This window comes from Balearica regulorum, chromosome 20, assembly GCF_011004875.1.
Source record: "Balearica regulorum gibbericeps isolate bBalReg1 chromosome 20, bBalReg1.pri, whole genome shotgun sequence".
Classification (NCBI taxonomy): Eukaryota; Metazoa; Chordata; class Aves; order Gruiformes; family Gruidae; genus Balearica; species Balearica regulorum.
Window position 1 is genome coordinate 1,417,137 of NC_046203.1, and position 16,137 is coordinate 1,433,273.

The window sequence follows — 16,137 nt, forward strand, 5'->3', positions numbered from 1 at the left end:
ATGCTGTCAAAAACCCAGTCTAGCATGTGACCACATACTTTGCCAAATGGAGTTTATCATACTTTAAATTTGTTTAAAAAAAAAATCCAGGACACTTAGAGGCTAAAGGGTTGTTCAGGATTACAATTACTTTGTAGTTGAGGCTACAGTTTTCAGGTTCCAGACAGGTATTATTCAGTATAGATAAGGATTTTTACACATAGATATGTATGTATTTTATACATATATATAAAAATATCAGGCAAAAACTTCCAAAGCAGACACTGAGAGGCAAAATATAAACTTTTATTTCCAGCATGAAAGAAACAAAAACAGCCTATCCCTATCACATGAAAGTTATATAAATACATAGTATTCTACTGCTGATTTGTGCTTTCTCATTTTATTTCAAATTTATTTTTTAAAAGAGTGAAAACTTCAAGCCAAAACCATCTGGAAGAATTGGTAACAGGAACTTAACTGGATTTGTTTTCTAATACTGTTCTGGGGACTGTGCAGCTCTTATAACTGTGTTTTACCTCCCCAAGTTTACACAGCAGGGTTAATTCTCCAGACTTCTGCTGTGGGTTTCCAGGCTGGAGGAGAAGGGCCCTGGCTTCACTGTACCACTGGGAGGTTTTTTGGTTTGTTTTTTTTTTTTCCCCTTTTTCAACTGCCACTAGAGTTTTTGGAGCCCAAAGATCTTCCTGTGTTAAAGGGCCAGTAAATGACACGTGTCTCAGTCTTTTCTTCCCTCTTAACCGAAAGCAGACTGTAATGTGTTCTGTGTGGTGTTGGGTTGCAGTTCAAAAAAAACCCACTGCTCTCCAGAAAGTGCTTAAACACATGCTTAAGTTGGCCGGTTGGCCTTAATGAATCAAAGTCAAACTTCTGAGTCAGGGCCCTTGTACACGGAGAACTGCCTTGGGCATACTTTCACCCAGGCAAGTATTACGGCATTAAATGGCTCGTACATCAGCCTCATGCGTTATATACATTACCGCCTTGTGATTTAGCTTGGTCTTTTCGTAGTGGTTTTTATCTGTGGTACTGGTGTACGCTTCCAACAGGGCCGGCTTGCGTGCAACAACCCAACAACATCTAACCCCCCCGCAGCCAGGTCCGATGGTTTCCGAACCACCTCAGCACACGGGAGCAGAGCCGTCCCCACGAGTTTAGGAGCCGCGTACCTGGCCGCCAGCGCCTGGCGTGATCCGTGCTACGGGGGAAGGTCACGCAGGGCTGGACGCGGCCCTGAGGGGACCCGCTCCACACCACATGCCAGGCAGGCAGGCTGCCCGGGACGCCAGCTCCCCCCGGAGCCACCGGGCTCAGGGGCGTCACCCGCGGCGGAGGCAAAGCACGACGGAGAGCTCAGAGCCCCCGCCCCGCCGCTCAGCCCGGCACAGCGCAAGCGGGGGAGGCGGGAGCGAGGCGGGAGCAAAGCCGGAGCGGAGGCGGTGCCTGCCCCTTTCCGGCACCGCCCGCGCGCGCAAGCGCTCCTTTTTGGCTCTCGGGCCGTACCGTAGCGCTCCCGGGAGAGAGCGGCATTGTGCAGCCTTTGGCCCGGACCGCGCAGGCGCCGTTCCCACATTCCCCCGCCTGGCGGCCCCGGAGCTGCCGCCGCCGCTGCGTTCCCCCCCCTCCCCTCCCGCGGCCGCACTCCTCCTCGCCGCGGAGGAGGCGGCCCTCCCTTCCCTCCCCCTTCCCCTGGTAAGTCACCGAGAGGCGCGGGGGCGGGCCGGTTCCCCTACCGTCTCCTCACCGCCGGGCTCCCGCACCGCCGTTTCCCGCGCGCGGCGCCGCCTTCCCTCAGGCAGCGCGCGGAGCCCGCTTCCCTCCCCCGCCCCCTCGCGGGGGGCGCGCGCCGAGCCCGGCCCTGCCTCGCGCCGCCACCCTCCCGCCCTCACCTCCCCGCGCGGGGACCCGCGGGCCGGCGCGCGCCGCGGGCGGTGCAGACGCGCGTGCATGCGGGTGGCTTCGCAGCCGTGAGGGGCTGCAGCGGTGGGGCCGGCCTCGTGCCCGCGCCGCCCCCCCCCCCCCCCCCCCCCCCCCGACGGTTCGGGCTCCCCGCGGGGAACTGCCCGCCCCGACCGCCCCCTTCCCGAGCGTGGCGAGGCCGGGCGGGGAAGGGGCGTTTGTAGCCGGCGGCCGTGGCGCCGGGGGCCGGTGGGTGTGTCGGTCCCGCCTGCCCGGCGGCGGGGGGCTGTGCCGGTGCTGGGCGTTTGCAGGGAACCCGCGTCGCCCCGGTGCGAACCCCTCGGGCGTGGGAGCCGGGTGCTGGCGGGGTGCTGGCGCTCGGGTTTGTGCGGGGAGGATGCCGCGGTGCAGGCGGAGCTGAGCGCTGGCAGCAGCACGCCTGCTCGCCGAAGTTCCCAGATTAGTTCCAGATGAAAGGAATCTGATCTGCGTTAGAAAACTTTAATTCCTCGTTGTTGCAACGCTGCAACGATATTATTTACCCACGCTGTGGAGAGGGGTTATTAAAGCAGACAGGCAACTGGTAGCGCTTTGCTCTGCGCCCTCCCTTCCCCTCCCGAGAAGGAGATGCTTAAAATGCCAGTAGCTGCTGGAAGAGCGAATGCTCTTCCTCCCAAACCTGCTGCCACCGGCAAGAAGAATAGTAGCAGCGGTGGGATATTGCGAGCGTACTTTAAAGACAAATCTTTACTGTGCGGGCCGGAGGTAATTCCGTTACTAAGCTGCAATGTAGCTGAGCTGCAGTGGAGGTTTGTTCCCTCTGCGGCGTCGGCCCTGATTACCGAGTACTGGCACAGCACTCGATCGGGTGTTGTTACAGAAGGCAAGTCTGGTGAGACACGTACAGCGCTGGCTTTCACTCGGGTGAAAGTCTCGGGCCGAGGGGGGTATGATTTGACGCTCAAACTGTCTAGGAGGGAAATAGGAGACTGAAATACTTGCATTCAGGATGAAAGGAATGCAGTAGGGGCTTAAGCTTTGGAAATGCCTGTTATTTGTGTTCCTCCTGATCTTGTATGCTGTACCTCAGTAAACCTGGGGGAAAAAAAAGGCCTTGGACTGTTCCTTCTACCTTTTGTACAAACAGTTGTATTTACTGTGTGCCAAGTACTTCTTAGAAGTATTTGGGAAATACGATGCGAACACACCTGCCCCACCTAAAAGCCATTCTGATTTGTTTCTGTTTGGAATGGAGCAGAGTGGAAAAAAGCTTTCCGCGAAGCGATAAAAGGCCATGGCTTGGGTTCTTGGTCTTGCACGTTAGTAGGTCTGAAGGCCTAAAATACTGCCGTGTTGCTGAACAGATAGAGAATATGGTTTTTCATACTGGTTTCTGGCAACCTGCAGTTAGGCTAATCTCATCCTTCTAGCCGCTTAGAATCTTTTTGACAGCTAATGAGAATATTTTGTTTTTCTTCCAGGTTTTCATTTCAGTGCGGTTCTCCTCTCTGTGGCAAGGGCTGCCTTTTGAAGCAGCACATTCATTCTCTCCTTCAAGCACCATAAGTCTCACTTGCCAGCTTCAGAACCATGGCAACAGAAGAAAAGAAGCCAGATGCAGAATCCACCAAAACACAATCTACTCCTTCCTCCTCAACCAATCAGAGCAAGGTGTGTGTGGGGCTCCGAACAATATCCCTGTAAATACGCAGGGCAGCTACCTGCATGTTCAACAGGCAAACCAGAATCAGAGAATGGAATTCTCCTATAGATTAAGATCTCCAATTCTCTGCTTCTGCTGTTGTCTCGAGGTGAAAACGTGCTGAGGATTTTCTGGGAAAAGCGGATGGAATACAGCCTCTTCTGTAGCGCTAGGGTGTTTCTGGTTTTGTGGAAGTTCTTGCTAATGAAAGACTTCCTGTCGCTTTGAGCATTAAAAAGGCAGGTTGGTTGTATCCTTGGGATGCCTAGAGGTAACCGGAGAATTGACCAATCTATGATCATAGTCGCAAAGCGGGGAAGCGGTCGTTATTCAGATTCTTTGAAGCCTGCAGATGCTCAAAGGAGATGTTATTGTCTAGCCATGAAGCCTTTGTAAAGGGTGAAAAAGGGAAAAAATGGGGGATGGATGAATTGGCTTGTGATTTAATTCATGATAAAGATGAAAACTGCAAACACTTAAAAACACTATACAGGTCAGTACCAAGAGCGTTACTTTGATCTACCAAGCGCTTTATGGATGGACTGGTGGATTACTCTCACCTGTTAGTGGCTTGGATGAAATTCATATCAAGGATGAGTTGGTGTTGTGCATGTCACTGTGAGGCACTGCTGGCCGCAGGCAGCAAGGGTGCTGGTTTTGTTTTGTTTTTTGAATTTGGAGAGGGGGGGAAATATTGTAAACGCTGGAATCTGTTATGGTGAATATCCTTGCAGTCCATGACTGTGTACTGACCCAGTCTCTTACAGGCTGAGATACTACATTGGGAATTTATTCAACTCATTCATATGTATTTTTCTTACAGCCTGCACCAGTAAAACCAAACTATGCTCTAAAGTTCACGTTAGCGGGACATACAAAGGCAGTCTCATCGGTAAAGTTTAGTCCTAACGGAGAGTGGCTAGCCAGCTCCTGTAAGTATTGCTTGCTTTTTATCTCCTCTAAAACATGCAAATGTGGGCCGTGGAGAACTGCCTGTCTTTAGTGTTGCCTCCATCAGATGGAGGAGGGATGTGGTGTCATGGTTTTTCTTAAAAGGAACAATACCGAAGCTGTCAGTCTTTGAGATAATCTGCTTTAAGCTTTTTAAGTTCTCTTACTTTGAACACTGGATCTTCTACGCGTTGCCAAGTTGGAGAGTCCTCCCTCACCTGTTCAGCTTTCTTTACTGAGCAAATGTGTAAAACCATGATTCTTTTTCCTGTGCAAAGGAAACCCTGGTGCTTTTCTGTATCGCTAAAGACATACCTTAACCTTTTAAATTAGACTTCGTGTACCGTATCTGCAGGCAAAAGCTTAGCTGTGGGAAATACTAGACTGGACTGTAGAATGTGATACGGAGAAGTGGCCGTGTGTTTCTGTCAGTGTACCTGTGGTGGTTAATACATCAGGGCCTTTGATTGCCCCAGTGAAATGTGCAGAAGATTGTTAGAAATAGTGTTTCATTACTTGCTGTCTTAAGTGGTAGATCAAGTCCTCTTCCTGTCAGCTTTGGTGTTTCTTAAAAATTTTTTTGTAGTCAACATTGCTTGACAGCTTTCCTTTGAAAATGGAAACGCTCGGTGATCCAGAGAGGCTCTATTTATAAGGAAAGGGAAATTGAAAAGAACGTTGTTGAATATGATAGCGAGGGCCACTCGAACATCTTCCAGACATGGGAATGACTGAGGTCTTCGGCTTAACTGCAAATAGCCGTAAGACCAGTGCAGTGTACCGTACATAAACCTTTTTTATGTTACAGTGCCCTCATGAAACTGTGTCGTCTCCCCCCACCCAGGTTTTCCAACTTCTACCTCTGGCAAATATCAATCTCTTTCTCTGGCATGTTTTGCAAGTTAACATGGATAATATGTTTGGGGTTTTGCAGTCATTAATTCAGTCCAGCTTGTGGTGTAATTTTGGTTCTTTTTGGGCAAAAGCATTTCAGCATTCCTCATGGAACAGTACTACTTTTACCACTGGCAATGTAAAACAAAAGTAGAAACCCAAGTTGTCATCAGAGAGACTAAAGCGACCGGAGACTGTGCATTCCAGGCGGTTTATGTAATCTCAGCTGCTGCAGCTTGGCATGTATGAAGCTGTTCTTTACCAATTACACATTACTTTATACATGTAGGTCTGCTTGGGGAGGGAGAACTACCCACTGTTTGCAGAGATGTAGTTAACATATTTCTTTCCGCATGGAAGGGACAGCTCTATCTGTTAGCGCTGTTAATCTCTTAACTGGCACATTCTTTTCCAGCTGCTGACAAACTCATTAAAATTTGGGGAGCATATGATGGCAAGTTTGAAAAAACAATATCTGGTCATAAACTGGTAAGTATGAGGAGATTACTGTACACTTGAATACAAATTTACTTGTAAACAATTTTGCTTTATTTTCCTCATCCAGAAATTTCCATTCTTGGTTAGTTTGACTTGTGTAGAAGGCTTGTTCTTCAGTCTTGTTTTGTACTTCTTTGTTTATACAGCCCTGCGCAACAGCCTGGGACAGCAATTGCTGAAGTGATACCAGGTCAGGCTGGGAATACGGAGGAGGTGCAGGCTGTACCTGCACGCACACTGCCTAGCCATTTTCCTGAGTCCCTCCGTTTCAGGAACACCAACCTCAGCCATGAGGCAGTGCATTCTTGGGTGAAAATCCCTGTAAACTGTAACACTGTCCTGTTCCATCTTTCCTTTGTATATGGAGCAGAATGGCTTGCCTTTTAAGGAGATTGAATTTTTCTTGTGGGTTTGCCTACATAAACACAACACTTACTCATTCTGCAAAGTTCTAAAGAAAACACAAACTCCAAACCCCTTTGGTTTTGTTTTCTGAAGTTTCTTACATGCTGAAGTTTCATAAGCAAAAATGAAGATTCACCGTAAGAAAAACCAGTAGAATCTTGTTCTTCTCCAGCCTTTAGGGACTCAGACCATAAAGAGCAAGCCATTTCTCATGAAGAGAAGCCACTTATTCAGATTAGTTTATATAGCATAGTGTTTATGAATTCCAAGAAAGGGTGTTGGTGGCCACAGTAGGAGCTATGTGAACAAGCCATTGATGTTTTTGGAGTATATGGCTCAGCTTAAAATGAACAAGTGTCAAAGGAGCTTTTAACCTAGTCAAATCAATGAATTCCTGACTCTCGATGCTGAATTTTCTTTCAAGGTTCTGCTGTGAATATAATACACAGTCTGTGTTTTCCATTTTCCTGTGCCAGTGAACATACAGAGCTGAGAAGAGAATTGTTTTCCTTTGTTTTAGGGTATCTCTGACGTTGCTTGGTCATCAGATTCCAACCTTCTTGTCTCTGCCTCCGATGATAAAACTCTCAAAATATGGGATGTAAGCTCGGTAAGGGCAGAAACTATTATTTACCTTCCTTCTCCCCAGCATTGGCATCTTAACTCATGTTCTGAGAGACAGCTTTGATGTGCTGTGATGAGAGAAAGAGTTTTAAGCGCTGTCTCCTCTTTGGGTGATACTCACTCTTTCCTGCTTATAATGAGCCGCTGGTTGAGTGGGCTGTGAGGATGAGTGAGTTACGCTGTCTGCTTTTGGAAAGAGGGGAGTACTTACGGGTACCATGAGGAGTCTGGTTATCTTCTGAGAGTGCTTAAGCCTTGTAATGGCAGTGCAACCGCAGGCTTTATTTCTAAAAGGAGCCGCTTGGATGAAACCCTTTTGTAACTTCTTATCAGAGCTTCACTTGGCTTTTCTTCTGTCCCCTTTCCTTTTCTGCGATGACAATGAGAAATGGATAATTTGGTTGAATTTTGATTAGGTGTGTTAAATGGCTTGGTTTTTCCTGAGTTGTCCAAAGGGTTTGCAACTTGGCTGCAGTCATTAAAAATGTGGGGTTTTTCTTTGCTGTAGTTTTGCTGTAGCTGATCCTTTGCCCATCTAAATCTGGGGTTAGAGATGGTTTCTTTGTGTGCTGCGCAGTGATTAACCTTAACGCAGCTTATCCGAATGCATTTATGGCTGTGAAGGATGCTGTGTGTTTAACTCTGCTAAATCTTATTTCAGGGTAAGTGCTTAAAGACGTTGAAAGGGCACAGTAACTACGTTTTCTGCTGCAACTTCAACCCTCAGTCAAACCTCATCGTTTCTGGATCAGTAAGTGATTATTTATTTTTTCTCCTTTGTGCAAAGCCAGTGCTGCACACCCCTGTGACCCGACACTAACGGGATGGACAGGTTCTTTTAGGGGGATCCGTGGCAGAATGATGATGGCACTAAATCGTAGTTGTAATTAAAGCTTTATTTTGTTAATAGGGTATTATGATTAATATAGCACAGAATTTATGATTAGTATGGCCCAGGGTTTCTACCAGCAGAATCAGCGTAGTACAATTTGTAGGTAGTGTAATACAGAATTTATAATACAACTTAACTTAGAATTTCTGATCATCTAGATCCTAGCTTAAAGTATGACTTCTGATCACCTGGGCACTCTGCAGATTTGGTCAGATCTTAATACATGGTTAGCTGTATCAATATAACAATCATAATCTAGACTCAAAAATCGTGGAAAAGGATACCAGTCAGTCCTTGGAGGAAGCAGACGATGGTGGGGGCATCCCTGTCTACTGGGGGGTTATGCTCTCACTGTCCAGCAGCAGTTCTGGTCCAGGTTCCCCGCTTAGGACTTAGAACTGCTCAATTTTGCAGACAGCGCTCTGTGTGCTGTTATGCTTCCCTGTTTTGGGACGGGGTGATCGCAACCACCGTGCTGGCCGGGTGCCTGGGACCTTCAAGGCTGTCGAGGAGGGGAGTAATCAGCCTGGTGCCCAGGAGTCTTGAGGCCGGTAGGGAGGGGAAGAAGCAATCTGTTTGGTTTGTCTGCTTGGTTCACAGGAGCTTCAGGGCCTGATAATGAGGGAAAGGGAACAAGTACATGACCTGTTCAGTCACAGAGAATGGCTGCTGGCCTTATAAAATGGCGTTAGTTATGCCAGCCACGTTACCGAGGGTCGGGAGCGAGGGGTACTGGTCACAACCCCTTACCATTTCAGTTCTCTGTCTTCCTCCACAAAGACAGCTTGTAGTCAGGTGAACTGTGTGGTGCCACCACTGTCCTTGCTTGGGGACACAGCCAAGCCCTTAACCCCCCCTCAACGTGCAGGTTTCCTGCCTGGAGAGGAAGAGTTCAGGGTGCTGTGGTCCCAGTCTGTTACTCTTGCCCTCCATAGTGCTGGTGTCCTGGGCTTTCTGATGCAGCTGCAGTGCAGCTGGAGGAAGGCAAGTGCATCTAGTCAAGCTGTAACACCGTGCATGCCTCGCATAGGTGCATCATTAAACCACCTTGTGCATTTCTTCAATCTTCAGTTTGACGAAAGCGTGAGGATATGGGATGTGAAAACAGGGAAGTGCCTCAAGACGTTGCCTGCTCATTCTGACCCAGTTTCAGCTGTAAGTGCCTCCCAATAAACGAACACACTAACATGCTTATTTTGTTTAGCAGAGCTCCTCTCCTACCTCTGTAGAGAAGTGGGTTTGAGCTCTAACTCTTATTATCAAGCTCTTACACAGTGTAGTGGATGGTCTGTGGCGGATTTGCCAGTGGTCATTGCTCGATGAAGAGTGTTTTCTGTACAATCAGTACAGATTTCATTCTTGGGTGTTACTGAGGGGAGCAGTGACTAGTGGTGTGCCAGCCATGCCTGAGTCTAGCAGTCTGCTGCTGGGGCACAGATTTGTGGTCACTTGAGGATCAGAGAACAGCCTGTACGTCTGTTGCTTTCGTGTTGTTCCAAACTGTTAGTGAAGTCCAGAGCAGGGTTGTTCCATAATATGCTCCGTTTCAAATATAATTCATTTAATAGGTAAAAGGAGCTTGGAATACAGCAGTATCCATTCAAACGAAGGAAAAGCAGAAGGTGTTCAGCTCTTAATATCCTTGAAATTAAGGAAACGGGGAAAAATTTGAGCCTCAGATGTGCTAAACCACTGCTGTCATAACATGATTGTTCTGCCATGTGTAAAAGATATTTCACGCTTGCAAATGAACGTTAGTAGCAATTATTCTTTAAAATCGCAGTATTTTGAGGTGTAGTTCAAGGGAACAAATTAACCTTAAAACATATATGTGGCTACATACGAGGTTAAATTCTATGCCCTTGAAGTTACAACGTACTATGCCCAGGTTTGATACTACTGTTATTTAAGCGGCTAATGCTGCCTGAACAGAGGATCTGTGTGTTCCTGTGTTCTTTTTAGCTTCTGAAGAAACGTGTATTCCAGTCCCTGCTGTTTAAACAAACAGCTGTAGTTAACATCCTTCCCTCTTTATAATTATGCCAGACAAACTGGGGGGGGGGGGGGGGGAGTCTTGGTTTTAATCATGTTACCCATCTAAACTCGTGCCTATTCTTTGTATGTCATGTTGACTTTCTGCTTCTATCCACATGAATTGCAGTGTCAGTAAGGGAAGATAAGCACTTTCAGTAGGGCTTAAAAATTTGATCTTTGTGAACATCAGCAAAGTTATTTTTCCCCTTCTATAATATTACAGGTGCATTTTAATCGTGATGGATCCCTGATAGTGTCAAGTAGTTATGATGGACTCTGGTAAGCGGTTATTTCTTGTCTGTGGCACTGTGCAAACAGTTTGCTTTTTTTTTTTTTAAAAAGGACTTTTTTAAAAAAGCTTGTATTTGTAATGTTAAAATGAGAACAAAGACTTCATAAACCTATAGTAATGATTCTTGTTTTTTTTTTTTTTAATAGTCGAATCTGGGATACAGCATCAGGCCAGTGCTTGAAAACACTGATCGGTAAGTAGGAATACTTGTTGTTTGTGCTCCGTTCTTTGCTGTTAAGTTGTGATGTAGATACTCTGCGTCATTGCTGAGAAGAGTGGCTTGCTTGAGCTCTGACTTGCTGTCTCCCTACCATTCTGTTAGTATGGTATTGCCCTCCTATCTCTTGCAATAGGAGGAACTTTAAGCTTTGAGCGTTAGGTAGTATAGATGGTCAAATGAGAGTTTTCCAAAGTTTTCTGCTGTTCAGCTTTGTAGTGCTTGCTGTGCAGCGGTTCAAAGCTGTAACAACAGAGTTGTTTGTGCTGTTGGATGTGATGAAAACAGGTAGTCTGTGACTGCAGAAACTGCCTGGTTTTACTGCAAGATGCATGAGGCATCTTGTGAACATGGCTAATAAAAGGAAACCACCTGTTTGGCATATGTTCCCTAGTCCTTCATATTCTTATAAAGCATTATATAGACAAGTTATATGCCACTGCAAATCAATGGCATGTATTCTAATATAATGATTTTTAAAAGGTAGAGATATGGTCTTGCTCTGGTACGTATTGATGCAAGGAAGGAAAGTCCAGTTACAAAGAGTTATTTAAAATGTCTGTGAGAAAAATGCTTAATATCCTTTTCTTAAATTACTGAAAACAATCACCTTTCTTACACTTCTTTTTCTTGAAGTACCAAAGGACGACAAAACTGAAAGCTTGTTTCAGTGAAACAATTAACAATTTATTGTCAAAAGAAATTCTCTGTCAATGAGATAATACAACTGTGCGCTGTTTAATATCACTTTTATTTTCACTGTAGATGATGATAACCCTCCTGTGTCTTTTGTGAAATTCTCCCCAAATGGCAAATACATACTAGCTGCAACTTTGGACAAGTAAGTATTTAAAAAACAAAAAAAACCCAAACCAAAACAAAAAAACAAAAACAAAACCCAAAAAACCAACACAACTTTGACGTGTTTATGAGTATCAGATAAAACTTTATTTTGCTGGTGTTTAGCTATCATAGTAATGGTACTACAAAAGTTCATATATGCGATCCAACCTAAAAAGCCTGCGAGGTGTTCTGCTTTGCTAAGGGCACAGGCAGGACTTGGTTCTTTTTAGCACTGCTTAGTGACTGCAACACCCCTTCGTTCCTTCTTCTACCTGTCAAAACCTCAGCGTTTCCTTGCATTAATTGTATGATTCTTATGTAAGATCGAGAGACAGAAAATCCAGCCTATAAAAGGCTGCAATATATAAATAATTTTGTGTGTAAGGCACTAAAGCAGTACAGGTGGGCTGATAGTGTTGAATATGATTCATCTGGAGAACTTCCATGCAGCAACTAAGAAGGGAGTAGCTGGTTTGTCGTCTCCATTCACAGACGGTAATGATGCTGTTGCTTTCGTGAGATGTTTCTCTCCTAGGTCGTGAGGTTGATGCTCTCCCTGTCTGAGCATCTTTGTACAAAAGATACCACAGACTGTTGCCTGCCTCTTTCAACGAGTCACTGAAAAGCAGGGAAACCCCAGGTTAGGCTCCCTGGGGAAGAGGAAGGGACTGTTTTGCAAGCTCTGGGGGTAGCCTGGGTATCAGTACGGACGGTCTGTGTCTGGACGTGGACGGGGCTGGCTTAGTCTGTGGAAGAGCCTAGTGTTTGCCTAAGACAAGTGGCTCGCTTCACGTCCAAATTGTATTTGGTAGCTGCTTATTCACTTGCTCTGCGCTGGCTTAAGTGCGAACGGGCTGAGGATGTCTTAATTTGGTCTACTTTCAGCAGGATTTGATTTTCAAACAGCTGGAGCAAAGGGCATAGTTTGTAGGGCCATCCCTGATTCTAGTGGGTTTCTCACCCTGAGAAAGATGATATCTAATGAAATCTGTTTGAATCTTCTGAATGCATTGGGAGGTGGGGGATGTCTGCCAGACCACCTCATCTTCTCACTGTAATTTGTCTGTTACCCTGCTCATTGTTTCCCTAGTTGTCAGGTCATTATTTATAAAGAAACTTGCAGGTGTGGGGAAATATTTACATACACCCTTTTTTATGGAGGAGAATATGAATGGCATGGCAGTAAAATTGATACTTTGGAGTTAACTAAAGCTACAGTCCAAAGCCAGGCTAAAGTGAGCCATGTAGACTTTAAGAACTCTGGTATGGAGAAACTTTTTTTGCTGCTAGAAAGTTGTCAGATGAAAAAAAACCCAAGAACTAAAATCTTTGTTTTTCTGTTGTTTTCTAGCACTCTTAAACTTTGGGACTACAGCAAAGGAAAGGTAAAACCAATCCTGTCTCACTGTGTAGACTTAACTAAGCTTATAGGAAAATCTGGATTTCATATGTGCTTTTTAAACTTGCTTAACATTTTATGAATACTGTAGGAAAAAAGTGTTAGTACCCCTTTATTGGAGAGGACTAAAGATGCCTTTGGGGGAAAAAAAAGTGATCGGGCTCCTGCATAGCCCTGAGACATTAAGTAAAGCTGTATTTCTGCATTTTTCTCTTTGAGAGCAATAAATTGCTGTTGCTGTCTTTCTCTGTAGTATTGTGACAAATTTAAAGCTTTTTTTGTTTTTTTCTTCAAAATTGTTTACTGTTTTAGGGCAGAGATGTCCTCTGCATCCTCTAGATAAGTCGTGTGGGAAACACAAGCAGATATGTTTAGTCTGTTCTGCCATGAGAGTTTGTCCTTGACTGAGGAAACTGTCTCCCAGCTGTACTTACATCTTGTGACTCTTTACTTTCAGTGCCTGAAGACGTACACAGGACACAAAAATGAGAAGTACTGCATATTTGCAAATTTCTCCGTAACTGGTGGAAAGGTTAGTGTTTATTTGAGATGCTTTTTTACCGATGTACGGTTTTTACTGCTTTTCCCTGTAGAAGAAACAGTTTGGGGATGGAAACTGCCTTTGGTGGGTGGTGGGTCACAGGTGCCATGGTGCGGTGGGAGAAGAAGGTGTCCTAGGAAAGTCCCTCTGAGCAGCTCTGGGGTCTGTGTCTCTAGGTGGGCACGCTGTTTGATTGCAGGCTCCACCACTGCAGCAGCAGCAAAGGACTTTCCCGCAGCAGGAGAGCGGGTGCTTGTGCATCGGTTGGCTGTAGCCGCACAGCAGCCGGTCACCAGGTGATAGATTGGCATGTTCTGGTTGGGATGACAGAACAAATCAGCAGAGATTAAGTTCTAACGCAGAACCACCTTAGCGCCTTTTGCTCCGTTAGTTTTCCTCCTCCGGCGTACGCGAGGTGGAACGAAGCTTTCTGCTGCGTATACGTGCTGAGTGGGGGCTGAGAGAATGAACCGCATCGCGCAGTCGTATAATATTGCAAGTTCCCTTTCGTAGGATGACAGTGAAATGTGTACTGAATAATAGCAGTTCGATGTAGATGAGGAGAAAGGTTAAAATAACTGTGTTGTTTTTCTCTGCCTCTCCAGTGGATCGTGTCCGGTTCAGAAGACAACCTGGTTTATATTTGGAACCTTCAGACGAAAGAGATTGTACAGAAATTACAAGGACACACAGGTATGGAAGAGGATTTTGGTTTTATTGATGGAATATCCCTCATGTCAGCTTGTAATGAGAGCTTAGCTTAGAGCATTTTCTCTCTGATGTTTAGTTTTGACTGTCAGACCCATAAATATTTGACTGGCTGAAGCTTAATTGAACCCTAGGAGTTCACTCCTTTTTATGAAGGCTTTTTTATAGGCAATTCAAGTGTTTATTCTTTCACTGTGAGAACTTTGACATCAGCTTACAAAACAGATTTCCTTGAGTTCAGAACTGGTCATGATATTTAAGCGACTTGTAACATTAGTGACTTTGAATTGCCTATTAACACCTTCCAAAGCTGCAGCTCTTGAAAGGACGAGGACTGACGCGGTCCTGCTGTTTGTAAACGTCTGTACGCATGCCTGCTCTTGAAGGCAGAGTTGAGCGTGTATTGAGACGTCACCTGGTGGGTACTTCAGTCTCAATCCCATCAGAGAGCACTTTCCTGTGCTAACTAGAAGGAATTGTGCTGAGAAATCCGAGCACGCTTATTCCTTTGTAGGATCGTTGATTTGGACTGTGAGTTGGGGCAGTAGCAGCAGGTTTTCATTTTTAGGCACGGCTCTGAAGATGAAGTGGTATCTCAGCATTGAATAGCATGTTGAAAATACCTTACATGGAAAGAAAAAACTGAGCTGGGTTTTTATTAGCTGTGTCTGACATAATATGCCAAGAGTTTTGCCTGTGAAGTAAGCAAGAACTAGAATCTAGAGAGTTCTTACATTCTGAAAGCACTTTCCAACTACTACTCTCAATTCTCTTTTGCTAGTATTTCCTCTCACAGAGAACCATTAGTTGGAAAATATTTATGAATAATGTGTTTGTAATTCTGCTACAAGGAAAGAGTAACTTGGCTATGCTCTTTTAAAATGCAGTAGCAATACACATTCACTTTCAGAAATGCCTGCTCTGAACCAGATTTCATTGCTGTAAATAATATTTTTATATCTTTTCCTTTTGCTTAGATGTTGTAATCTCAACAGCTTGTCACCCAACAGAAAACATCATTGCATCAGCAGCACTAGAAAACGACAAAACAATTAAACTGTGGAAGAGTGACTGTTAAACGTTCCAGTATCACTTCAGAGACTGTCAGGAAAAAATGTTTTTAAAAAAGTATTAAAAACCCACATGAGAATAATAAATCCAGTTTGGCAGGAAACCTGAAGAATATTTGATAAAGTGGTTTCTGTTAGTCTTGGCCCAAAGAAAACGTCTTAGCTCTTTGCTAGAACCGGGCAACGTGGTGGAAAAAAAAAAAAGATGCAGTGTCTCCTTTTCTTGCCTAATCTTTTGGCAAACAAATGGATCATTCTGACATCGCGTTAGAAGTGTCAGCCTTGTCCTGGACACCCCAAAGATACTGTACTTTATGGTGGCATTACTTCTGGGCACTGTTGCTGCTTAAGGAGGAGCTGCCAGTCTACTTTGTAACAGTAAGTTAAGTCACAAGCCTAGAGATGGTGTGGAGATTTTTTTTTTAAATGTCTAATTTTGTATTATTTTTTTTTTCCAGAATGTAGGTTCTAGTCTCTTGGGAAGTTTCTGTATTGTTTTAAATAGGAGTACTGCATCTTTAAGGGTGCTTCATTTTAAACACTCAGCTCAAACTTTGTGACCAAATAAAACCATGCAGTTCCAGATTTCCCTCTTCCTGCCCCTGACTTGACTCCTGTGGTGAAATCTCCTCTTACCTTCTGTATAGTTGCTTACCTCTTGTTATGTGTGTTTAATAGATGCTGTTCTAGAGGAAAGTTACAGTTCTTCTGTTAACCATTAAAATGAATCCTGCTTGTAGTTGTTCTCAGCATATTTTAATTTTTTTTTTTCTCTTCTGGTTATAAAGCAAGCTCACAGAACACTGTAAAGTTATTTCAGTGTAAAAAGAAAAAAAAAAAACCCAGACTTTTGTATCTTGAAAAATCCATCGTATGAAACTGTATTGATAATGGCATGACTCTGTATCTGTTTCAGCATTGGTATTTCTTTCCCTTTTTGTCATACCCATGTGGTATTTACACATCCAAAAAAAAAAAAAAAACCCCAAACCATATGCCATAATAAAAAGGTGGGATTTTACGTGTATGTTTGTGGTAAGAGTGTACTAATGTGAAGTGCCCGTGTCCAAAGAAGCGTCCCTTAAAAACACCTTTTGAAGGAAGTGTTTGTGTAGCAGCTCCTTTGAGGAGGGGAGGAGGAAGAAAGGAGGAGGAGCAGTGTGGTGCT

General features: G+C 44.7%; 2 protein-coding genes across 3 annotated transcripts in view; one reads left to right on the plus strand and one right to left on the minus strand.

Annotated features, from left to right (window-relative positions):
• BRD3 (bromodomain containing 3) overlaps positions 1-1,815 on the minus strand; it is a 50,721-nt gene extending 48,906 nt beyond the window's left edge. The window contains exon 1 of one of the 2 annotated variants that reach the window (XM_075772742.1): positions 1,702-1,815. The gene's annotated coding sequence lies outside the window, so the exon portion shown is untranslated. The remainder of the gene's footprint in view (positions 1-1,701) is intronic. The other variant, XM_075772740.1, reaches the window with a different exon arrangement.
• Positions 1,542-15,996, plus strand: WDR5 (WD repeat domain 5). The gene is made up of 14 exons (XM_075772744.1): positions 1,542-1,692; positions 3,381-3,570; positions 4,425-4,533; positions 5,862-5,935; positions 6,870-6,959; positions 7,635-7,724; positions 8,937-9,020; positions 10,123-10,178; positions 10,338-10,384; positions 11,174-11,249; positions 12,603-12,636; positions 13,108-13,182; positions 13,797-13,884; positions 14,877-15,996. Exons 2-14 carry the CDS (start codon positions 3,490-3,492, stop codon positions 14,975-14,977), a joined length of 1,005 nt encoding a protein of 334 aa, XP_075628859.1. The 5' UTR covers positions 1,542-1,692; positions 3,381-3,489; the 3' UTR covers positions 14,978-15,996.
• The last annotated feature ends 141 nt before the right edge of the window (positions 15,997-16,137 follow it).

What these genes read in the sequence shown, in the direction of transcription:
- WDR5 (XM_075772744.1), top strand. Translation starts at nt 3,490, where the DNA reads ATGGCAACAGAAGAAAAGAAGCCAGATGCAGAATCCACCAAAACACAA. An exon ending in AGAGTGGCTAGCCAGCTCCT is followed by an intron (nt 4,534 to 5,861) that starts GTAAGTATTGCT and finishes ATTCTTTTCCAG; the next exon opens with CTGCTGACAAACTCATTAAA. An exon ending in ATTCTGACCCAGTTTCAGCT is followed by an intron (nt 9,021 to 10,122) that starts GTAAGTGCCTCC and finishes ATAATATTACAG; the next exon opens with GTGCATTTTAATCGTGATGG.